The sequence below is a fragment of the Acinonyx jubatus genome, chromosome D3 (genome assembly GCF_027475565.1).
Source record: "Acinonyx jubatus isolate Ajub_Pintada_27869175 chromosome D3, VMU_Ajub_asm_v1.0, whole genome shotgun sequence".
NCBI lineage: Eukaryota > Metazoa > Chordata > Mammalia > Carnivora > Felidae > Acinonyx > Acinonyx jubatus.
Window position 1 is genome coordinate 3,215,290 of NC_069392.1, and position 24,443 is coordinate 3,239,732.

General features: G+C 54.2%; 1 protein-coding gene across 1 annotated transcript in view; it reads right to left on the reverse strand.

Annotated features, from left to right (window-relative positions):
- Positions 1 to 24,443, reverse strand: part of TMEM132C (transmembrane protein 132C) — a 308,999-nt gene that overhangs the window by 97,280 nt on the left and 187,276 nt on the right. The window contains exon 3 of the mRNA XM_027044313.2: positions 16,405 to 16,551. Within this exon, the coding sequence (XP_026900114.1) occupies positions 16,405 to 16,551 (147 nt within the window). The remainder of the gene's footprint in view (positions 1 to 16,404; positions 16,552 to 24,443) is intronic.

Genomic DNA, 24,443 nt, shown 5'->3' on the forward strand with positions numbered 1-24,443 from the left:
TTTACCCACTGACCCCTCAGGAGAGGGGCTGCAAACACCGTTGTCTTCAGGGACGAGTCACACAACGCACGTGGCTGGGCTTGAGATAACGAAAATTGGTATAAAGACAGCTGAAACACGTGTTCTCGGCCTCAGCTGGACAGACCCACTGTCAGAGGGACGCAAGCTACTCGGGACGGCCACTGTCGTCTGGTGTTTGCTCAGGGCATCCGCTAAAGCATGCGGGAGGGTGGCGTATGCACAGAAAAATGACGGAAAACACTGGATTCTGGAAGGAGGTCTGCTCGAGACTCATTCATCAGAGAAGTTCTTCCCCGACACGTACGTCGAGATTTGTGAGGGTCCGTGGGTGTTGCAAGCGAGGTTCTTTATTTGCAAAGGAAATGGACAACAGAAAGCACGTCCCAAGTGGCTGAGCTCCAGTGTGACTGTGGGGTGTGCATGTACATGTGAGTGCGTGTGTGTGCATGGGTGTGTGCGTGCACGGGTGTGTGTATGGGCATGTGTGTGCACATGTGCACATGGATCACACGTTTGGGGGTGTGTGCATGAGCGTGCACGTGTGCATGAGTGGGTATGCATGTTCATAGACGTGTGTGTGTGCATGTGTGTGCACGTGGATGAGTGCGTGTGCGTGCGTGTGCACGTGTGTGTGCATGCCTGCGTGTCCTCGTCCTGGCATTGTCCTTCTCGTACCCGTCCTCTCCTCTTTGGGGCTAAGGGGCTTTCCGACAGGAAAAGAGCCCCAGCTGTACTCGCTCTGGCTTACGTGCTTTTTCATACTTTTGCCTAATATGGCCAGGGTTTCATCCTTCAACTCTGCTTTCCCTTCTCATGGTAACAGCATGAGAATAAAAAAGCATGAACACCGGTCGAAAGAGAACGTGGTGGAGAAAGAAAGAATCCAGGGGCTCAGAGGGCAGCAGTGACTTCAACACATCTGAAGTTAGTCTTTGATTTTATTTAACTTTTTTTTTTTTTTTTTTGGTCTTTCATGATTTTGGCAAAAGACGGCAGGCAATCAAGGTTCTATTTGAAGCAGCTGTGTAAGCAATCTTCGTTTTAAGCGGAGACAATGGAAAATTAATCTCAGCCCGGCGTAACTAAGTTTTCATAGAAACAGTGACAGCCCCTTGAATATTATCACCCTCCACAGATGTTTGCTGACTGCCCTGATTCGCCAAATGACCACAAGTGGCGTCCAGAGAGCGGGCTCTGTCTGGGTGTCACCTGGGTAATAAAAAGCCGGTGGCATAAACGGAAAGCGTAAACCCTGCTTCTTCTTCTCTTCCGTCCGCCTCCCCCCCTTCTCTTGACTCCGTGGGCGGAGAATTCTCCGGCCTGTCCTTGTCGCATGCAATCTTCAGAAGCCTGTAAACACGTGCTTGCACACCTGTGTGAAGGTCAGCGGAAGCACTTTCTCTGTTTGCCCCTGTAACAGGGGTCACTGGTGCCTCTAACACCCATCTCTGTAAGTCAGGTGGGGTCCACACCATACTCGGAGCTGAGTTTTGCTGCGGAAAAGAGGCTGTGGCCAGGCCCCGAGGCCTCTGGATGCACGTGTCATGAATGTGTGACCCACTTGTCCTGACTGATGACATCATGAATGGTCCCCACTCTCCTCTCTGGCCTTGGCACGGTCCCCGCGTCTGTCCCTCGGCCGGGAATGCCCTCGCTCACGTAGCCGGGGGGGCTCACTCTCAGATTCTTTCAGGCGTCAGATGTGACCTCTTCCAAGGGGACCCGGCTCACTGGCCCAGCCATGCTCTGCCTCGGTATCCCTCATTGTGCCCACCTCCTTCTGGCAGTACGTACTGACTATCCTCTGCGTCCCCTTCTTGTCCCTCTCCTCTGTCCTCCCACCAGAGAGAAAGGTCTCTGTCTCCCCGTGCACGCAGCCTAGGGGGGTGAGGGCCTGGCACAGAGAAGCATCTGGATGCATGTGTGACAAATGGATGCATGAAGCTGGGGACGGCAGCACGTTGCACAAAATAACGCCCCGCAGCAATTCCCTTTGGGTTTCACCTTGACCGTGTTTTCTCGGGGCAAACTGACTCCGTTTCCAGAGAGGTGGGCAATCTTACAGCTGGTAGTGAGTGCTGGGGGGCTGCGGGCAGGCTGGGAGGCGCCCCCCAGCAAGGGTCCAGAGGCACAAGGCATCTGGTTCATGGATTAACCAGACTCTTGCCTTGACCTCATTTCCCTGCCTTCCTCGTCTCCCCGTCAGTATCGCCAGAGGGAAAGCGCCGGCTCCGAGGCACCCGGGCTGAAGTCTTGTTCTGGGCTTCCCCACCGCACCCACTTGGGGAGTCTCCTAATCTCTGTGTTTCGGGGCCCTGTGTGTAGACCACACATAGTAATAACCGCAGCTCCCTGGTAGGGGATGTGGAGATTTTAAAGGAGCGAGTATGAGGTACTTAGGGCAGGGGCGCCTGGGGGTGGGGGGGGCTCAGTCGGTTGAGCGTCTGACTTTGGCTCAGGTCGTGATCTCACGGTTTGTGGGTTCGAGCCCCGCCTCCGGCTCCGTGCTGACAGCTCGGAGCCCGGAACCTGCTTCGGATTCTGGGTCTCCCTCTCTCTCTGCCCCTCCCCTGTTCACGCTCTGTCTCTCTCAGACTCAAAAATAATAAACGTTAAAAAAAAAAGGCGCTCAGAGCAATGCCGTGTGTGTGTGTGCAGCACTCAAAGTACGTGCGATTGTTACTTGTTGGGAATTCAGTGTTGGCTTCCTAGATTGGGCGGAATACCCTAAACCACGGAAAGCCCCTTGCGGAACAGGGTGTGAGCATAAATAATAAAGCTGTTGGGCAGAAGCCAGAAGCCACGCACATCGATGGTTTGTTTTTCTTCAATTACATACCCTTCGGCGCCTTCCTCACTGGAGCCCGCTGCCTGCCACGAACGGTTAGACTAAAGGTCTCCATCTCGAAGGGCTCTGCTCCACAAAAAGCATCGGGTCTGTTTTGGCAAGACACTCACTCTCCTTCTGAACTCTCAGGCACGGCGGGAGGCGCAGGGCGGGAATGTCTTTGCCCGTGGTCTCCGCCTCGGGAAGGCTGTGTGATGGATGTTGGTCCCTGTTTCTTTTAACTTGGGATTCTTCCCCTCCCTGCCTCTCGGTCTGGGTGACGCACATGTGGTCCCGAGGCGTGGCACATGATTGGCGGAGCTAATCCAACGGTGCCATGCTCCGTTCAGACAGAAGGCTTAGTGTGGGACCAAAATGGCAGGAGGACCCCGGAGCTTTGGCCTGGCCCCGGGAACAGGGCTTCTCTCTGCCCTGGCAGACCTGGGAGGTCACAAGGCCGCAGCTGACGTGGCCAATGCGTGCCGGGAGGATGGCCCCGGTGACGGGGAGCACGGATGAACCCATACCTCCAAATGGAGGGTGCCATTTTCAGCTGACGGAAATCTGAAGCCAAGCGCCCTTGTGCGGATTCAAGTTTCCTCCCCGGGGTTCGAGCTCTCTTCTCTTTTTTTCTTTTTCTCAATTCCGTTCGGGTTGGCCCTTCTTTCTTTTGAACCAAGAGAACATTTTGGATAAAGACGGCTCTGGGGGGACCATTCCCCGAAGGAGGCATGGAAAGGCCTTAGGACACGAGCCATGCTTGAGCCTCCCTGAGAAGACTTGGAACCAGGACCGGGCGCCTTCCAGAGGGTCAAGGAACTGGGTTTACTCTTCAAAATGGCGCACCTGTCTGGGATATGCGCCCCCACGCTGTCTAACTGTTGACCTGGCAACCCCGGGAATGCCTAACGCATGCCAGGCACTGTTCTCATAAGCTGTTTCATTTAACCCTCCAAACACCTGCAGGAAGGAGATGCTATTAGGGTGTCACCCCTGTTTTGCAGATGAGAAAACAGAGGCACACAAGTCTGATAAGCGCCAAAGTTCCCTGAGTCAGTCTGAGCATCAGGATGCTGGCCGTCTCGTTTCCGAGCCTGAGCTCCGAGCCCGTCCTGCTGTATCATGGGCGGGATCGGGGGATGTAGCTCTTTGTTGAGCTAGTACTACTCCCTTCCCCTGAGGGAAGAGTCAGCCACAGAGATCACCGCCGTGCAAGAACAGCACCCCACTTGCAGTCGTCCTCAGAAATCACGCCGTAGGATTTTTGTGGGAGCCTGATGTTCTCCAGACTGGGGAAGCAGAAGCGAGCACGAGCATTGCAGACCGGCCCCCACCCCCACCCCCCACCGGTGGTGTGGTCACAACTGACACGAGGCGAACAACATCTCAGAATTTCAGGTGAAGGTGGAACCGACCCAACCCATTGGAAGGAACAACAACAAAAAAAAGAGGTTAGAGAGGGAGGGAGCCAAACCATAAGAGACTCTTAAAAACTGAGAACAAGCTGAGGGTTGATGGGGGGTGGGAGGGAGGGGAGGGTGGGTGATGGGCCTTCTTTAATCTGAATGCCTACAATTCAGGGAATCTGAAAGATCAGAAGTGGCTACTGATTTCTCAAAATCTATTTTGTCTATTCAGGTTATATTACATCACTGACCTTCATGTAGTTCTTAGGGGTCGAGTTATGCCCAAAGACACGTGCTTTCAGTTTTGCAAAGGGAAATCCCCAAATAGGGGGTGAGTTTCTTGCAAAGAACAAAGGAATCAAGGGTAGAATATAACTTGCTCCTCTCAACCTGCCAGGTGCTTTTGGACTAAATACTTCGAATGCCTTTGAATCTCAGTTTATTCACACCCGTAACAAAGACCATACCCAGGACCCAGGTCCCTCCTCCAGGACCCAGGAGACCATACCCAGGGTCTCCAACCCTCACAGGTTTGCTGCGATGATCAAATTAAACATATCCATTAAGTTGCCTTTGCAGACGATAAAGCTCCGTAAAGTCACGAGGAATTTTTGTGTCTTACATTCACAGAGCCTTATTGAGTATCATTTTTAATCTTAGGAGTTCGCATAAGCAATCCTGGAGTGTCTGTAAGAACACAGTGTGAGTTATCTACTAGCTTGCAACAAATTAGCCCCCACACTTGGTGGCTTGAAACAACACACATGTATCATCTCCAAGGTGCCTCTGCAGAGAGCGGCTGCCTCACCGACTCAAACCAGAGACAAAAGAGAAGTCAACCCCCATCTTGTCTAATCAGGGATTTGGGGAGGGTCTCCGTCACAACCACGGACCCTTTTGCCTGAACCGATCCACACCTGCGTGGGGACCGTCCGCCGTCCGCCCCGGTGTAGGAATGTGAGCAGTGGACGGGCTCAGCCCAAGAGCCAGTGGAGTATTAAGGTGACTTGGCTTTTATCTTTAACTGAAGCCTCAACGCTTCCTCCCAAGGTGGAAAATTAAAGGCATGATGGATGAGGTGTCTGTGCCATTTAGCTGGCCTAGTTTACACACCACTGGCGAGGAAATACTGCTCTTGAGATGGAACAAGTAAGGAATAATAAGGACCACTTAGGAAGAATTAATGTGATGTGGAGAATGGAAAGGAAAGAAGGTATTCAGTTGCCCCGGAGAGGCACGGAGATCAGCTTACAGAACCACCTGTCACCGGGTCTTTGAGGAGAGAACCCAGTCAGGGCTCTGAAGGACTGATTTGAGGTTATCAGAGTAACCTGTCCGTGCTAAGAGACTGCCTCTCTTCCACACTTTTTGTTCCCCCTCCAAGAGGCAGTGCTGTATTTCCTCCTGAACAAAGCCCTCGAGCGTTTTTGCCGACTCGGGCAGCTGGGCTTCCGTGTCAGAAAGCATGGCGGTGCTGGTTGATGTGAAGGTGGCAGAGAGAGGGGAGGTGGGTGTCCGGTCGTCGGGGGGCTTGTGGAGGAAGTTCGTGGCGGGCAGCACAGCCCTCTGTCCTCACCTGGGCCTGAGGTACGAGCCGTCTGCGTCTTCTCGGACCACCCCTCCCTATTTGTTTTCCATAGGCTCACTGACAATATCGTTCACGCAAACGTGACTGTGCCTCTGTCCTGCCTTCTTCTCACTGTTCTTTAGATAAACCAAAACACGCCTCTGTGGTTCTGGCGTCCGCTGCCCTCCATCCTCCCCACCTTCCCACGGGCTGGGCTTCTGTGGGCTGGTGCGCCATCTTGGATTTTGTGAGCGAGGGCAGCCCCCGGTGGTGCCCAAGAAATGGGAGACACGGAGCCCGGGCTTTGGATGGCCACACCTCCCCAGACCCCTACATGACGAAAATGATGTTTTCTTGAACGTACGCTGCCCTGAGCAAGGTTTCTTTTAGCGGCAACTGACCCCCATCCTAAGGAATTCGCGTCCTGATTGCGACACCTTTAGCACCACATACTTCTCCATGGCATTTACCGGTGTTGCAGCGAAATATTTCCTGGCATACTTATTGTTGGGTTGTTTTCCGTCTTTTCACATGGACAGTGAGTTCCGTGAGGTCAGGGTCCATGCTCGTCTTGTGAGCCCTAATATTCTCAGAGCCTGGCAGGCCCTCCATCATTGATGACTGAGGACAAACACAGAAATCCAGGTTGTGAACTGGGACCCTCCAGTCGGGCTCGTGTGGTCCAAAGCTCCCCCTGGGAGGGTTTAACAGGCAGTCAGGATGTGATTCCTGAAGATCCCCCGCTTCCCAGGATTTGGGGAGCCTTTCTGCTCCCTGCAGGTCTCTGCGTTCCGGGCGGCTGGACACGGAATACCAAGATGAAGCGGAAGGATGTTTCCTCATGACGAGCAAGGTTCAGGCTTGGGCAGAGCCGCGGGATTCTTGCCAACTGGAAAGCCGTCTGCAGAAAATGTCTGTCTGTCTGCAGTGCTTAGCGCAACACTGGCAAGAGGACTCCACCACCGCCCTTCCCAAAGCCTGGGGACGTCCCGCCCTGCCTCCCGGGATGCCATTTGTCCCGCACGTGCAGCCCCCCCACAACTTATTCCGTCATGTGTACAATGAGGCCACACGCTCCGCCTCAACAAACATGCTTCACGCACTTGGTCTTTGGCAAACGGTCCTCATGGTCTTAACACAGGGGCCTTCTGATCCTGGCTCCTCGTCCAAACCACAGACGACATGCCCCACGTCAACATATCGTTGCACGGTCGTTCACGTATTGGTTCACTCAGTGAGTATTTCGGTCCCTTCTCTGGGCCAGGAACCGATCTAGACACGAACACAGAGGTGAAGACTATGGGCAAGTCCCTGCCTTCCCTCGTGGAGTCTACATTCTTGTGGAGAGGGACAAATGGTAAACAGTCACTTCACGCTGGTGAGTTCCAGAAAGAAAGTCAGTCAGGTGATCGGTCTGAGCGGTCACAGGCTGCCTCTTTGAGAACACAATGTCTAAGCTAAGACCTAAAAATTAGAACGATCAACTCACAGAGTCCAGTCGGAGGAAATGGCAGGTGCAAAGGCCCCGTGGCACGAACAAGTCTGGCGCATGGGGTAAAGGAAGATGGGTGACTGATGAGAGAAGCATGGGGGTAAGATCAGGAGGGTGGGCAGGGCCAGATCCCCCAGGGCCTTGGAGGCCACGGCCAAGAGCTGGGGTTTTCTTCTGGGTGTGTTGGAAAGCCCTGGAAAGTTGAGGCTATAGGGAGTTCCGGGATCGGATTTTCTTTTAAAGAGTGTTTCGGCCATTTTGAGAAGACTGGATGGCCAGGGTACCGACAGCGAGCTCAGCTTAGGTGAGAGTTTATAAGTGACCTAAGGTACAACCTGTTGGAGGCGCGTGATTGCAAACAGTCCCATTCATATAGCAGACGCACTGCACGCCCAAGGGAGATGCTCCAGGAACAGGGCAGGTCCCGGGGCCATAAACGCCACTCCAGAGTTTCCCAGGAGAGACCGGGATGGATGGGGTCAACAGCCTGCAGACCCACAATTCCCACGTGAAACACTGCTCTCAGGCAACCCGCTAGTCAAGTCATCCGTGAAGAGACAAAACACAAGCATCACGAGGTCCAACAATTTGTCAGCCACGGGTGGCTGGTGGCGTGGACCGGCACAGGGTAACACGTCAGTGTCCACAAGACTCACAGAGGCCCAAGCCCTTCTACCAGACAGCACACTTCTGGAACGTGCTCCACAGACACAGCCACAGAAGTGCCAGGCAGCGTGTGGACAAGGTTAATCAGAGCAGCAACTGGAAGCAAAGGACAAAAGACCCTAACGGGGTTGGTTTAGACAGTGGACGCTCTAAACCAGTCCAGTTAGACAGTGGACACCATAATAAGCAAATGCTATAAAAAAAAAAACAACAAAAGGATAATAAGGACCTTCATGGACCGACATGGGAAACTTGCAAGATACATGAGTAGGTCGAAAAGAGAAGCAACGTTGTTCAAAGCTGAAGTGGGGAGGGAATACGTGTGAGGGTGTGCTTGCTTCGTAGGCGTGGAATGTCTTTGGAAAGGTGTGCGATAAAGCGCCGATGTCGGTGGCCTCCGGAAGGGAGCTGCGTACGGGGAGGGCAGGGGTGGATTTCCGTGTGTTGGTTTGTCTACATTTTCGGTTTGGAACTGTGTGAATGCATCACTGGTCCTCCCCCACTCCTCCAACAGCAACAACAAAAAATTAAGAGCAGAAAATAATAAAAGCAGAAGGGGAAAATGTGCCTTAGTAAAGTGACAGATTACAACAAGCCTTCGACCTTTGGGGTTGGCTTATGAATAGCCAAAGCGAGCGATATTCAACCCACAGGTGCCCGCAGGTTACCACTGTTCCTCTGGCACCTGGCTCTGCCATCCCTTAGACGGTCAGGTTGCCCTGAGGGTGGGCACAAAGCCCAGAGCCAACCAGCTACTGCGACTCCAAGAAAAGAGTGAGCCAAGAGGGTCAGCGGGGGAGACGGGGAGGAAAGTGAGCGAGATGGAGTTCCAGTGCGATGTTGGGGGCCCAGACCAAGCCAACAGGACAGGGTGGCTCTGTGATTGGCATGTGCCACCATGGGAAAGAGTGCCATGCCTTGTCACAAAGACAATGCAAGGCAGTCTGGGCCACTGCGTAAAAATGTCAGGAATAACTGAAGGAAGCTTCGCTCCGTACAAAACACAAGAACCAGCACTCTCTGTGGACGCTTACCGTAGACTGACATCTTCAATGTCCATGAGCGACAAACGCACCGCGGTTATTTACCATCTCACTTTCAGAGAAGACCCAAGGAAACGGACTAATTTGCACAAAATCACACAGGTCCCAAGTAGAAGAGCTGAGACTTGAATCCAAGTTGCCTGGCTGGCTCCAGAGGCCAAGCTATTACTCACGGCGCCATATTGCTTCACGGGATGCAGGACGATGGAGGCACTACATGACCCAAGCTTTTACCGTTCGGGCACGAAAATACATTGTTTTTAAAAACGGAAACATGATGGACCCCTGAACAATGAGAGGGTTGGGGCGCTGACCCCCCGCGCAGTCAACAATCCACGAATAACTTTTGATTTCCCCATTCTTAACTACCAAGAGCCTGCCATTGACTCATCAGGTAAACAGTCAACAGACACCTATTTTGTGTTCTCTGTATTCTCTCCGGTATTCGTACAACAAAGCAAGCTAGAGAAAAGAAAACGCCACTCAGAAAGTCCTAAGGAGAGAACACATTGACAGTCCCGTGCTGTTGTTTACGGAAAAAGACGTGCCTGTGAGCGGACCGAGCACTGCAAACACACGTTGTTCAATGGGCAGCTGTGGTTCATTCCCACTGCTGTTCACCATTTTCTTGTAAAGACCGGTCAAGTGTGGGGAGGACCCGGATCCCTCAATTTAAAAGAGTCACAGTGGAGAATGCCAGCATCTCGCGGCAGCCGCGGGCGGGGGTGGGGAGTTGGAGGACTCTGACCGTGTCGGGTGTTGTGCCCAGAGCGTGGGGTGCTGCAGGGCCGCAGGGCTGTTCTCTGAGGGCCAGTGACAGGGCGACCGCCTCAGGGAGACAGCTGTACCCGCGCCTCAGCATAAGAGGGGGTCTCCGTGGCAACATCAGGGGCTCTGAAAGCCACCTGCTTGGGTCGGAGGCCACAGCCTCCCCTAAAAGTCCATTACTGGTCTGGCAAGAGCTCCAGAGATTTCTTAATGTGCTCTAATAAGTCATCTCAGGGCAGATGCTGAGAGATATATTTACTTTCCACGTTTTAGGTTTGGACCGGGGACCACATGTCAGCCCGTAATGGAAGGAAGAAAACAGAAACGCTTCATTCTGGCCAGAAAAAGCCTTCCATGAGGCTCGGGTGCACAAAGCCGAGAAGCAGGCCTCTAGAGGCGGGGAGGGGCTGGGAACCGGGCAGGGCTCTTTGGGGTAAGAAGACAAGCCGTGTCCACGTCTCCTCACTCGGGCAACTGTTCCTTGCGCTGGGAGGTGACCCCAGAGAACGGGGTTAAAACGCTCGCCTGGCCCTGAGGACCTGTAGGGGGTGAGAGCACCTCAACCCTCCCGGGAGCCCCCCGTCTTCTGGTTACATGTTGCTCTGCCACAAACTGCCCTGCAAACCTAGCGGCATGAAACGATCACTGTGTCTGTGATTCAAGAATTCCGGAAGGGCTGGGCCAGGTGGGGCTGGCTGGACACATCCTCTCCCTTGGTGCGGGGTCCTCCCTGGGGTCTCTCCACGCGGGATAACTGGAGGCCTCGGGGCAATGGGGCTGCCTGCCTGTTGGCTCTTCTGTGACCCAGCTCTCTCCAAGCCACAGGGCGACCCTTGTGCTCACAGCAAGATGGTCACAAACGTCACCCGTGTTCGAGGGGAAGGATGAAGGCTCTACCTTGTAATGCTGCGTAGCGACCTCCAGGAGAGCACACAGCTGGGGGCGTTGAGAACTTGACCGCGTTGCCAACGTGTTTGGAAAACGCAACCTCTCGTTCACAGGGGCACCGGTCATTCGCAGGGAAACTGAGTGAGCCCACATTCACCGCGGGGGCTCTGGGGAAGCGGGCAGGGAGGCGCACCGCACGTCCCGTGTTGTGAAGGCTCTCCTAGGCGCCATGGTTCTAACGCCCAGGGTCTAGTCCTTCTCTGTAGAAGCTGATCCCTCTGGGGAAGCCGGGTGCCTCCACCGCAGGCAGGCTCGATGGGATGAGGGCCCATGGATGCTGGACGCGCCCACGACACCACTTGATGGAAGAAACCCCACGGCTGTTTATTTCGGACAACGCATCAACGTCGGATGCCAGAGCCAGCGCTTTGGTCTCCGGGAACATCTGTCCTCCCAGCCTTCTCAAAGCTTCCTCTCTAGCTGCTCTCCACCCCCAGGCTCTTCTGGGAAATTCTTGTGGGTGGGGGGCTAGTTTGTATACATGCCAGAAAACACCAGGAATCTCCACCATCCTGGGCTTTTGCCTCTGGCACAAACTGGCAGCGGGAGGACCCACACAAGGTGCCCATCAAGGAACTCTCCTGCCGCAGGTGCTGACGTGCGTCCGTCATGCGTTGAGAGCGGGCTGCATGGGGACACTGTTGGCTTCTTCCTCTGGGGACTTGGCATGCGCACCAACCGGGAGAGTTTTCACTTGGGACACCGGCACAGCATGTTTTCTGCGGTATCTTCCAAATCTTCCTAAGAAGAAGACGCGGTCTGGGCAATTTCCTTTAGGGAAAAGCAGATTATCTCTGTGGACCACTCCCCGAAGCTTCGCTGAAGCTGTTCATACGAAGCAGCTACGAGAACGTTCATTTTCCAGAATTCTCCGAAAACAAACAGCCGAGCATCGTCACACACAGAAGGTCTGCGATCGAGACTGCGTGAATGAATACTAACGGGCACTTTATGCCCCGTTTTCCGTCATTTTTGCTTTGGGAAAAGACTCTCTCCTTTTATTACCTGCCTGACTTCCTTGTCTCTCCTGCAGCCGAGCTGAAGCCACGCGGGCCGGGGATGCCACACGGGCGCTGCTGTTCCAGGGAGAGGGGACGACGAGGGGGTGTCAGCTGGGGTCCAAGGAAGGGCGGGGACCCAGAGCACGTCTCTGGTCTAGACCGCCTGGCAGAACAGAAGCTAGGTGACAAGTGGGGTGGGGGGAATGAGGGACCGCAGGCCACAGACAGGTTCCCTGGAAGGGCTGCCCCTCAAGAGAGCTGAGGGCAAACACGAATAAGGAAGCGGACGACAGACATGTGCCTACAGCATCTGCTGGAAACACCGGGGACCCTGGGCTGTATCTGTTCAGGAGGGACCGTGTGGGGGAGAATGCAGGGAGCGGAGTCTCTGAACGGGTTGGCCTCACTCCGCAGTCCCTTTAAAAGAGGGCACCGTCCAGGCCGGGACGGCTGTTTTGCTGCTGTGTTGCTGTTTTGCCCTAAAGAAGGCAGGTATGATTTCGTCCACAGCAGAGCACGTGATGCGCTCAGACTGGCCACTACTCCCACGCAATTCACCTGCTGGTGGACAATGTTCCTGAGCGACATTCCTTTTCTTGTATCTGCACAGTGATTTTTAAAAATCTGAGCAAATGGGGTGTCTGGGTGGCTCACTCGGTTAAGCGTCCGACTTCGGCTCAGGTCACGATCTCACGGTCTGTGAGTTCGAGCCCCGTGTTGGGCTCTGTGCTGACAGCTCGGAGCCTGGAGCCTGCTTCAGATTCTGTGTCTCCCCCTCTCTCTCTGACCCTCCCCCACTTTGCTCTCTCTTTCTCTCTCCAAAATAAACATTAAAAACTAGAATAAAATAGAATACTGCAATTCTTGTATCTCATAGCGTAATGCGCATTAGATACTAACGGGAGTACCTTAAATGTATATCTTCAAGGACAGTATGACTAAAAACGAAGGTGATTGTAAAAACGCAGAGCAATTTAAAGACGCTTCAGAGAAAACTCTTGCGCCAGCAGCGGTCCAAGGGTCCATGACGCGGCGTGACTTTGGGCGGGTGCCGGTGGGTGCCGAGATTTGCCTACAGTTTCTACTTTCCAAGCTGATTCCACACCATTTCCCAACACGTCCTCGGGGTAAGTTGCTCTTCTGATTGAATGAGCCGGGATCATCCCCTTTTAGTGCATCTAAGCACACGCCCGCATACAGATGGTAACATAAACCTTGCCCCTTCATCACCTGGCTTAAGTGAAATGAGGCACACGAGTCCATGGGACACACAGCTAAGGCAAGGCCAGTTGAGGCCACTGGTCTGGGAGCCACGTCCCTCCGTCTCACGGCCTTCCTACCTTTCTGGATTAATCTCTGCAAGTCGTTTCTAGGTCACCTGGAGTAAGGTCCCGGCCCCCCCTCCCCACCACCTGAGGTCTCCTGATTTCAGGTGATTTCAGAGAGGGCGGGGCCTCTGTGCCTGCATATTCCTTCCTCCTGCTCCCCCCCCCCCCCCAGGACACCTGACAGGCACCCTCCAAAGCCCAGAAGAACCTTCAGGCTGATGGCTAAAGACAGTTCCCAGTGACCCCACCTCCCGGCACCCTCCCCTCTGCGTCCCCCCCTGCCCTGGAGTGTGGCCCAGACTTGTTTCTCATGAACAGAATACAGCAAGAGTGTTTGGATGTCCCTTGTGAGATTAGATTGTAAATACTCTGCCCCCGTTTGCTGTCACTTCTTTCCTCCCTGGACCTTCTCACGCATGCTTGACCTGACGGAGAAGGACGCCCGGGAAGGAACAAGAAACTGAGACCCCCAGTCCTGCCAGCCTCGAGGAACTGAGGCAGGAGTCCTGCCAACGGCCACCTGATCCTGGAAGTATACTGTCTCTGCTGAGCCTTCAGATGAGACCCCGGTTCCCGATGGAGACGTAGACAGCGGCTCGGTGAGAGACCCTGGGGTAGAGACCCCGATTCAGAGGTGCCTGAATCCTGGCCCACGGAGGCCACGAGATAATGAGCATGTGGTGCCTGAAACTCGGGGGTAGTTTGTGACACAGCAGTAGACGACTCGTACGCTTGGCCTTTGCTCCACGGGCAGAGGAAGCGAGCCCTTGGACCTTCCCCGTCAACGAACACCCTTATTTGAAGTGTGGTCTTTCTGGGGCCAGGTCTGCAGCGTTTAGGTCGCTGATGGGGGTGGTCTGGACCACAGTCAGCGTGTTCAGCGGACATCAGCCTGGCACGGAGCACAGGTGAACCGAGCAAGGATTTCTGCAGAAAGTCGTCTCTCCGCGAGGGAGGCAGTGAGCACAGGACGCCCATCGGCGGTGTGCTGGGAAACAGGCTTTGCAACAAACACCTCGAACAAAGGCTCACCCTCTCGGCAAACACACCTGAGCCCAGAGCGCGCTTTCTGGAAGACGCGGAACAAACAGCGTGGCCTCAGGGACCCGTGAGGACGTGCCAGCACAGGGCGCACCTCCCTCACTTTGAGGCTCCTGATGGTGTCACGAAGGACGATTTCCACGCCTGACTTCACTGCTAATGAACACTTCCGCTCTTAACTTGCCTACTCAACCGCAGGATGTACTAACGGTCCTTCTTGGGGGCAATTGTGGAAGAGGCTGCTGTTTGGAAGCCGCTCGGGGCACCAGATGTTTTCGCTGGCTACCCGTGAAAGGGAGGACCGAGCACAGGGTCTGCGATCAAAGGACTGGGCGTTTCCACACAAAGTAGAGAATTTGTGTTATTTTCCTTGGCACTCTTGTAGCGTTCACTTAAGAAAACGTGCCTGGTGAGGGGCTATTCTTTTCCTTTAGTGCTGCTCTCTTCAAGAAAATACACAAAGAGAAGGTATCAGGAGCCCTAAAAATGATTCAAACTTTTTGATTCTAAGAAGCCACCTTAAGTGAGAAGAGAAGGAGATAAAGCTGTATGTGGACGGTAGTTTACTGCTGCATTGTTTATAAAAAGAACAGTGGAAATGTCCGGAGACATGGGTATGGCTATTGACGGAATGTTAAATCTATATGACAGAATATTGCGAGGCCGTTAAAACGTTGCTGAGGACAATTTAATGTCAAGAGAAAATGTTTACAATAGAAATGAAGGTATCCTAAAACCTGTAGAGATTATGATACCAGATTTGTAAGAGAAATAAACCGATTGCACATTTATTGTACGTATAAAACGCTGGGAGGAAATGGACCGACTTATTAGCACTGGGTTATCCTTGGGTGGCAGGGCACTGATATATTATTTAACGTTTTTTCCTTGCATAACTGTGCTTCACAAAGACTCTATGAGGCGCCTGAGAGGCTCAGTCAGTCCAGTGTCCGACTCCTGGCTTCGGCTCAGGTCGTGATCCTAGGGTCCTGAGCTCGAGCCCCACATCGGTCTCTCTCTGTGCTGATGGTGCAGAGACTGCTTGGGATTCTCTCTCTCCCTCCCTCTCTGCCCCTTCCCTGCTCTCAAAATAAATAAATTTAAAAAATACTCTAAAAGGAGTATGTATTGTTTTTATATGCAGAAAACAATTAAAGAGTAATCCAGATGTCCGTGTAGAATGTCACACAGCATCACGTCCTTACACACGATCGCCACCGACTGTCACCCCATCTTCAGATCCTTCCTCATTGAAGACTGGGCCTAAGCCTTTACGATTCAGACATCAATTCCGACGCGTGTGTTTCCCCCCCGGGGCAGCTCGCCGACACCAGCTGGGATCCTCGGGTGCCATGCGATCCTGACCCCATCCACCCAGAGGTGGCGTCAGATCCCCCCCCCCCCCCACTGTGAGGGGCTCCATCCCATAGGACTGTCCCTCCCCATTGCAGGTGCCGGTCACTGGTCCAGGCTATAAGCCCGAGGTTCCCGTGACCCCCTCCTTGGGCTCTACTGATTTGCTGGAGCAGCTCACAGAATGCAGAGAAACCCTTACTGACCGGGTTAAAGGATGTTAATAACTCAGGGGCAACCACACTGAGGAGACACATGGGTGTCGGGAAGGGGGCACAGACCTTCATGCTCTCTCTGGGCACCATTCGCCCCGAGTGCCAGGGGCTCACCCACCTGCACCCTCTCTGACACCCTTTCTCTAGGGTTTTTCTAGAGGCCTCACTACAGAGGTAAGGTTGATTAAGTCACTGGCCGCTGGTAATGCAACCTCCAGCCTGTCTGCCCTCCCGGGAGATGTTGGGGTGGTTTGGGGGGTGACCTCGGTGCTTTACAAAAGTCACTTCATTAACCCAGGAAAGGCCACCTTTGTTCCTCTCGTCACTCGGGAAATTCTAAGGCTCTTAGGAGCTCTGTGCCGGGAACAGCGATGAAGACCGGATCCGCGTTTCTTACCAAGGGGCAAAACATCACACACTCCGTGCAGAGGATGCGCACTTAGGAGGCAGCCTCTGATCACGTAGGGAGTTCAAGGGGAGGTGACACCGCGCGGGACCTGAGCCTAGGTGGATGGAATGCCCGGGGGCCGGGAGGCCGGGCGAACCTTGGCGACAGGTCTCTGCGCCCAAGCCAGAACCGCAGGCTCAGGACCAGAGCCGCAGCTGCCCCCGCCAGTAGCTGCCAGACGGTCCTGCCAGTCAAGGCGGGTGCCTCCAGCTTTCTGGGCCGAGGGTGTAAGAGCTCCGCCAAGCCGGGGTCAGTGCGGGCCCGCGCGGTGCGCGCTTACCTGTTGTGCGCACTGGGCGCCCGGCGCTGGCACAGCAGGGTGGCGGTGGTGTGCTTCCCGCCGCTGCCCGTCTCCTGCTTGACGTCCCACTGCCGGGGCTCGCTGGTCTGAGCGCCCAAGATGTTCACCCCCTTCTTCACCTTGGCTCTGCGGGCAGGAAGACAGGCGAGAGAGACCCACGGCATTAGTGACCCGGCCTTTGCAAACGTGCCCGAGCCCCACTGCGCTGCGATCGCCCGCTCCACGTTCACGCGCACGTTCCCGTGGCAGGTGCAGAGACGGACCGAGGGCTCCAGAGGGGTAACGCCGGGGTGGGCGGAGACAGTGCAAGGGGGAGGGGCCACGGACTCCAGAACGGCGGATCCGGAGGCCCGGGTCCGTGGTGAGGGTAGGGGGGCCCTGGTTGTCCCCCCGGACACAGAGACGTAGCCCCATAAAGCGTTCAGGGGGACCGTCAGTCTGCCTCGGCCAGTTGTTCTCATTTGGTGGTTGTTGGGGAGGCTGGTGTCCTGCCAGAGGCAGGTGGCAAGGTCAGGAGACATTTCCGGTTGTCGCCACTGGGTGGGGGTGTGCTGCCTTGGGGGTGGGGGGGAGGCCAAGGATGCAGTTTAACATCCTACAATGCCCGGCACGATCCCCACAACAGACTCATCAGTCCGGAGGGTCCATAGTGCTGGGGTTTCCCAGCTCACACCCTGGGTTCACCACTTTGTAGCTGTGTGGTCTGGGCCCAACCACACCCTCTCTGCGTCTCAGTTCACCCCCTACCCCCAAAATGGATCTGCTAATAAAGCTGAATGATGAAATGTCTTAATGCCTATAAAGAGATTAGAATAGGGTGAAGCATACAGCAAGCACTTAATAAGTGTCCATTATTGCTACACTTGCTCCCATGTAACTGCCTCCTCCAGGCAGGCTGCCAACCCAAGTGCACTAAGTTAGGGCTTGAAACAAAGGAAGCCTTCCTCTCCGGGCCGACTCGGTCCCTCTGAACCTCAGTGCTCTTGTCGACATACCAAGGAGAAAAGTAGCAGATGGAACGCGACCGCCTGCCTGTCCTCTCCCCCAAATCCCGCTCACGGGAGAACGGAGGCCCACGAGGTGGGAAGGGCACACGCCCAGCTGCCACGGATTCTGGAACGGGAAAGAGGTCTGACGCGAGCAAATTTGGGAGCAGGATTTCCACTTGCGGCACCAGCGGTCGGTGGGAAAAGTAAGAGTCAGCGGGGATCACACCGGGGAAGCGGCCTGAGGACTCGGAGGCCCAGCCCCAAAGCGGGAGTGAATGCTCACACTGGGGTTCCTCCAAACAGCAAGCCAGGGTGCCTGGGCTCAGACCTCCCAACGGCCGTGTGCCCCCAATCACTTATAGGAGCAAACGGGAGCTACTGGGCACTGAGAAAAGTCTCTACGTGATTACAGACACCCAAACAGACAAACAGGAAAAAAAAAAGCAATCTGTACAAAATAGAGCCAATATGGGAAAGACCATAATTTAAAAAAAAAAAAAAACAATCATTCATATTCACAGGGAAATCAGACAATACTCCACAATCATGAAACAAAAACACAATGCTATTTAAAAACGTCCAGAAAAAAAAAAAGAGCACTTGGAAATTAAAACTATTATAGCAGAAATATAAAGGCATAGACTGGCTGGCTGGTGGATAGAGGAGATTTGTCCTTAGAGGCAGAAAGAGCAAACCCACACCCAGGCACAGCAGCGGCACATGTCGACGGTACGGGAGAGTGAGTTCCACACTCCTCCAAAGAGACAGAAGCGTCAGAGACAAGCACGGATTCAGAACTCACGACAGCCGCTCTGGAAACCAAGAGACAATGGAAAATAGCCCAAAACTCAAAGGGGGAGTGATTCCCAACCTCGAATTCTATACCCAGCCTGATTCCGAAGACCATCTTTCCAGATATGCAAGCTCTCTGACAACTTACTTCCTACATCCTTGCTCAGAAAGCAACCTGGAGATGTGCTCCATCAAGCGAGGGAGAAACCCAGAAGGATGTCAGACATCAGAGGCGCAGGAAACACGTGATCCCATGCACGACAGGTGCACAGAGGGAAGGCGGCCGCAGAGGACAGGGGGCCCCAGCAAGGAGGAGAATCTGGCGGCCTTGCCGTCCGGAAATGGACATTTTCCTAAGGAATCTGGTGGGGATGAATGCTCCGGGAGGAGATCCAGACAGTCAGCTAAGCGTTTGGGAATGAACGAGAGCTCAATATACAGAAAATGAAGGGAAGGAATAAAACCGGACCAGTTTTTAAATCTGAAGACAAGAAATCATCACTCAGAAGATGCCACGTGATCAGAATTTCATACTTGGCTTTACTGTGATTAGCACACATGCTTATAATATTTTAAACGCCGAATGTGAACCCAGACAAAATATGATTATTTTATTGGAAGGATGGAGGCGTAGAGAGGAGTGCCCTTATGGGGGGGGGGAAGAGGTATATTTTGTCCTTTGTTGTGGGAAATTTATAGATACTGCCTAAACACACACACTCACACACACACCAAAGCAAGATGCATCAACGTCACTATCCCTGTCAGCGATATGGATGCAAATACCAGACAAAGTAAGAATTTTGCCTCTGGAAGGAAACAGAACACTGCAGTATTTTTTAAAAATAAGTTTTCGGGGCGCCTGGGTGGCGCAGTCGGTTAGGCGTCCGACTTCGGCCAGGTCGCGATCTCGCGGTCCGCGAGTTCGAGCCCTGCGTCGGGCTCTGGGCGGATGGCTCGGAGCCTGGAGCCTGCTTCGGATTCTGTGTCTCCCTATCTCTCTGCCCCTCGCCCATTCCCGCTCTGTCTCTCTCTGCCCCAAAAATAAATAAACGTTGAAAAAAAAAAAGAACAATTTAAAAATAAGTTTTCATTTTAAAATAGTTTGATGCTTTGAGGTTACGAGGAAGTTGCAAAACCAACCGGGCAATCCTAGATTTCTCGTGAGCCCTTCGCCCCGCTCCCCCGGTGATCACATCTTACCGAACGCAGGCACACACCTTCCTTGGATCCCACCTGCTGTCAGGTGTGCTGATCTCTCGGGGTGCTAGAAACGGCATCTCTCGTGTACTTGCCAGCCAGACAGAATAGAGAACAACACAGAAAAGCCTGGAACACTCACGCCTGGCAAACACCCATCTGTTCTGTCACCACCATCTTGTCACTGGGAGCGTGTTACATACGGTTTTGACCGACAAACTCTGCAGAAAGATTGGACTCCTCAGGGTATATGCAGGGTTACAGCTTCTGAAAGTATCAGCAAGGCACACACACACACACACACACACACACACACACACAGGTGCATGCACACCTCTGCCCTGCTCACCGCCCCCCTCCAGGAGTGGAGGACATAAATCCTCACGAATAGTTGGGAAGCTACATCAACATAGCTGAGCAAACCTGATTGCCAGCACTCAGTAAGCCACATCTCCACTGTCAAAGTTCAGGCGTCCAGGTCAGCATCAGCCCCCAGAGCGGCAAAAGCAAATCAGCAGCATCAGGCACCTGCTGTTTAGAAACTTCTCCCAGGTCTTGCATTAAAATGATGTGCTGAGGGGCACCCCGGTGGCTCAGTTGGTGAAGCCTCCAACCTTGGCTCAGGTCGGGATCTCGCGGTTCGTGGGTTCGAGCCCCGCGTCGGGCTCTGGGCTGACGGCTCGGAGCCTGGAGCCCGCTTCGGATTCTGTGTCTCCCTCCTTCTCTGCCCCTCCCCAGCTTGCAATCTGTCTCTCTCTCTCTCAAAAATGAATAAACATTAAAAAAAATGTCTTTTTTAAATGATGTGTTGAACGCAACTGGTCACCTTGGCCACAAGGAGACTGGGGCGCACCTAAAGGATGGGCATTAGGACACATTAGCATGCAAAAGCCCCCCATTTGTCCTAAGACGGGGGAAATCAACGCCCCAATGGTCTCTTAGCACCGACACCCTCTACCTTTACTGCCCATAAGAAATGCCTCATGAAATGTGACTTTGCTTGAAATGGGGTTTTGCTGCATTTGGATTTTGCTCAAGACTCCAGGTTTCACTGAAGCTACAAATTGTTCTTTCCACTTAATAGTTCGCACAAATAGAAGGATTCTTGCTGACGGGCGCGGAGGCTGGTTTCATCTGTGCACGAGGTGGGCCGTGGGCCATGAGCCCGAGCTGGGACGAAGGCACGGGCTTTCAGAGGTCGATTTTGCTAATTGGGCGTTTTCTGCGTGAGACCAGCGGGTGTGGCCCTCTCCCCCAAGGAGCAGGAGTGGAATTTGCGAGGAGGGAGGGCCTGTGGGAACGCGCGATGGGCAGGTGAGGACGCCTGGCTTCTCGGGGAGGAGCCTGGCACCAGAGAGGCCACGCCCACTCAGCATCCCCGTGGTGAGGGAGCGGAGTCTCTGGAATGGATGTGGGGAAACCGGCTGGGCTGCGGGGCGGCCTCTGCTGGCGACCTTGGGCACGTCAGTCACTCCCTGCCCTCTCCTCCTTTTCATTCTCTGCCTAGGGGGTGGGGTCCCCTACGTGTGGCTCTGCTGTTGCCCGGGTCAGGAGGTGACTCTGGAGGCTGGGAGGCAGCGCCGCGGCACCTGCTTAACGTCGGCACGGGCACCCCCGCAGGCGGCGTGCAGGGCGCTGAGCGCGTCATCACAGGCGCCGGGCACCCAACCGCCCGGGGGATGCTTCCTGTGCGGTCTGAGCGCCCCTGAGCCGGCTCGTGCCACCCCCACATGGCTGTTGTTTTTTAAGTTTATTCATTTTGAGAGACAGAAAGAGCATGAGCTGGGGAGGGGGGTGGGGGGCAGGGAGAGGGAGAGAGAGAGAGAATCCCAAGCTGTGATGTCAGCGCAGAGCCCGACGCAGGACTCGAACTCACGATCTGCAAGATCCTGACCTGAGCTGAAACCCAGGGTGGGACGCTTCACCGACGGAGCCGCCTGGGCGGCCCCTCGTCCGCACACCCGTTTGTACTTGACGCTCCGTTCAGTCCACTCAGTCCTTGGGTGCTTAAAACCCAAATGTGTCCCCCATCTTTTCAAAATGTCCTTGGCTCTGTTGTAACACAGGGATGATTAAGCGTTCCGTAAAGAAAATCGACGTTCAGTACAAATTCTGGACCCAGGAAGCCTGATCTCTGTCCTCCGATGCGTCGAACTCGGGGTGCGCCAGAATCCCCACGCGAGATGCTCTCTGTCTAGAAGATCCCCAAGCCACTGAGCTTCCAGAAGCCACTGGTATGGTTGCTGCTGGAATGAGCATCTGCGTGGCTTCAGGAGGGGGGGTCGGGGGACGGGGGGCTGGGTACCACCTGGTCTCTGGCCCTGTAAGGCTGAGTCGGCTGAATCTGATCCGCAGAGTAAGTAAAAGAGGAAAGAATATAATTAGCTGCTATTATGGGTGGCCCTGTACTTCCGTCTAAATCCATATGCTGAACTCTCAACCCCAGCGCTTTGGAACGGGACCTCACGGGCACAGAGGCAACCCCGTTCAAGGGTGGCTCCAGGGTGGGCCCCAAAGCAGCGGGACGGTGACTGCACGTCCCCCGAAGAAAGGGCAGCTTGTAGACAGACACCCTACGGGGACAACGCCATGTCAAGGTGAAGCCAGCCGTCCGCACACCGAGGAGAGGGGCCTGGGAAGGCTCTCCCTCAGAGCCCTCAGGAGGGACCTTGATTCTGGACTCCTGGCCTTCAAGAGCGACACACAACACATCTGTCCTCTGAGCCACCACCCACAGTACTCCAGGTTTCACTGAAGCTACAAATTGTTCTTTCCACTTAATAGGGGTTTGCCCCAGCAAACCAACACAGCTGCCGACATTAAAATAAAACCAGGAGGGGGGCACCGGTGGAGCGTGGGACTCTTCATCTCAGGGTTGTGGGTTCCAGCCCCACGTTGGGTGCAGAGCTTACTCAAAACTACAATAAAAAGCTTCCATACAAAATTCTGGATTTGTGCTTTTAAGCCGCTGTGATGTTCGGTCATTCAGCAAGCAGTTAACAACTGTGCCACATGGCCCCACGTGCCCAGCGCTGCTCTTGGGGACAAGAATCCCACAAGCCCACATGTCTTCCCTTGGAGAACTCACGTCCGGTTGGGAGAGACAGACGATAAACCAGAATGTCCTACCTGACCTCAGGGTCTCTTTCGGACGGAGCTGGCCAGGACGGAGCTACGGAGCGAGCAGCCTCTGAAACAGCCCACGTGGCCTGGCCCCTGCGAGGAGACGCGCGATGCAAAAAATGATGACGTCCGCGAATGAGCAGGGGAGCGACGTCCCAGTGGCCGTGGCTTCAGTGCCCCCCACCCGCCCCACGGCGGAGCAACCTCCTGTTGTGTGCTCGTGGCGGTTCCTGCACGAGGGGCCGCGCTTTGCATGGGCCGTGTGCTGTGTATGAGGACGTGACACCCTGATTGGTCACCCTGCCACGCGAATAAGTCTCATAAATCCACGTCCACAACCATTCCACCCAGGAACCTGACAAGTCCCATAAAACTGACGTGGCAGACAAAAGGGGCTTGAGGGTTTTTTTTGGTTCTTTCAAAGCACTTAAGGGAAAAGAGACATTTGTCTGAGATCCGGGTCTCCGAATAGCTATCTAACGGATATCGGTGCTATCCCTGCTGTCCTCATAATGTCACCGGGTCCGCGTGGCTACCCTGGTATCGTGGGCTGGTGCCGAGTGCAGGCTGGGTGTATGTGAAATATCTACCGGGGTTTCCCCAAATCCTACCCTCAAATACTGGACATAGTCATACACTCGCTGTGCTATCATCTATTTAATATTGTTCTAGAAACGCACTGCCCCCTCCCTTTCTTTTTTGCTTTAGCAAAGTTCTTTCAGAAAAGGAACTCTGTAGCAAGCACAAATGGAAAAAACGAAAACAAAAAACAACTTCCGAAATGCGCATTAAACTAAACACACGACGGTCAAATTTTAAAGAGCCTGTACGTGAATCTCATAAAATAACCTATCTTGCTACCGCTGTGCCTGCCACACTCAGGAAGCGTTGACATACATAGAGTTTAAGACTGCAGGGTTCTCCTTCACGCGTGGAGCTTTAATACAGGGTCTTTCAGAACACGGAGGAAGGGGAAAGCCGAAGGATCCCGTGTCATGAGAGTGTCGCGAACGCTTCTTCCGCGCTCTGTCGGTAACAGCGTGAGCTGGCTCCCGTCTGCCCGCCTCCCACCATCATCCCATTCCAGCGGGAGCCAGGGACTCCCTGACTGGGGGCAGCAGCCTTTCCGAGATGGGGCCCAGCTTCCTGCCCGCTGGTGGCGTCCTCTTGAATCATTCCTAGATTTCCTGTGGGGGCAGCCCTCTGCCCACCGACGGGAGGGGAGACCCCAGGAAACGAGGAACAGACTGGTTCCAAGAGGGGGACAGTGTTCCAGGGGTCATTGCTGCAGCTTCCGAAAGGAACTTGTGTGTGTGTGCATGTGTGTGTGTGCGTGTGTTTGTACATGTGCATGCATCTGTGTGAATTTGTGTGTGCATATATGTAGGCGTGTGCCAGTGTGCATGTGCATGGATGTGTGCACACACACGTGTGCCTGTGCACGTGTGCATGTGTTTATGTGTGTGACATGTATGCGCGTGCATGTGTGCACCTGTGTGAATTTGCGTGTGCCTATACGTGTGGGCACGCATGTGTGTGTATCCGCTGAAAGCCGGCTCCTTCTCCCGCGTGTAGGATTCCTCGCCTGTCACTGACGGAGACCACAGTCACCGCCAGGGCATCTGAACAAGCACCCCTCACCTCTCAGTCTGCTGTGAAAACCGCGGGCTGTCGAATGTTTTCCCCCCGCCGAGTGGCTTGGGTTGTCTTCTGTTCAGCTTCTCAAACACTGACCCCTTTTGGCCATTACCTTCTGCTGCCTCACATCTGCCTTCGATATCAGGTGCAGAAAATAAAATGCATCGGCAACTCCACGAATGTTTGAGGTCCAGTCCAGGGCTCGGAGAACACGGGGGTTTCTTGAGCACGTTGCTACTTCAAGCTCCATTACGTCTTCCCCAACCCTGCTCCTCT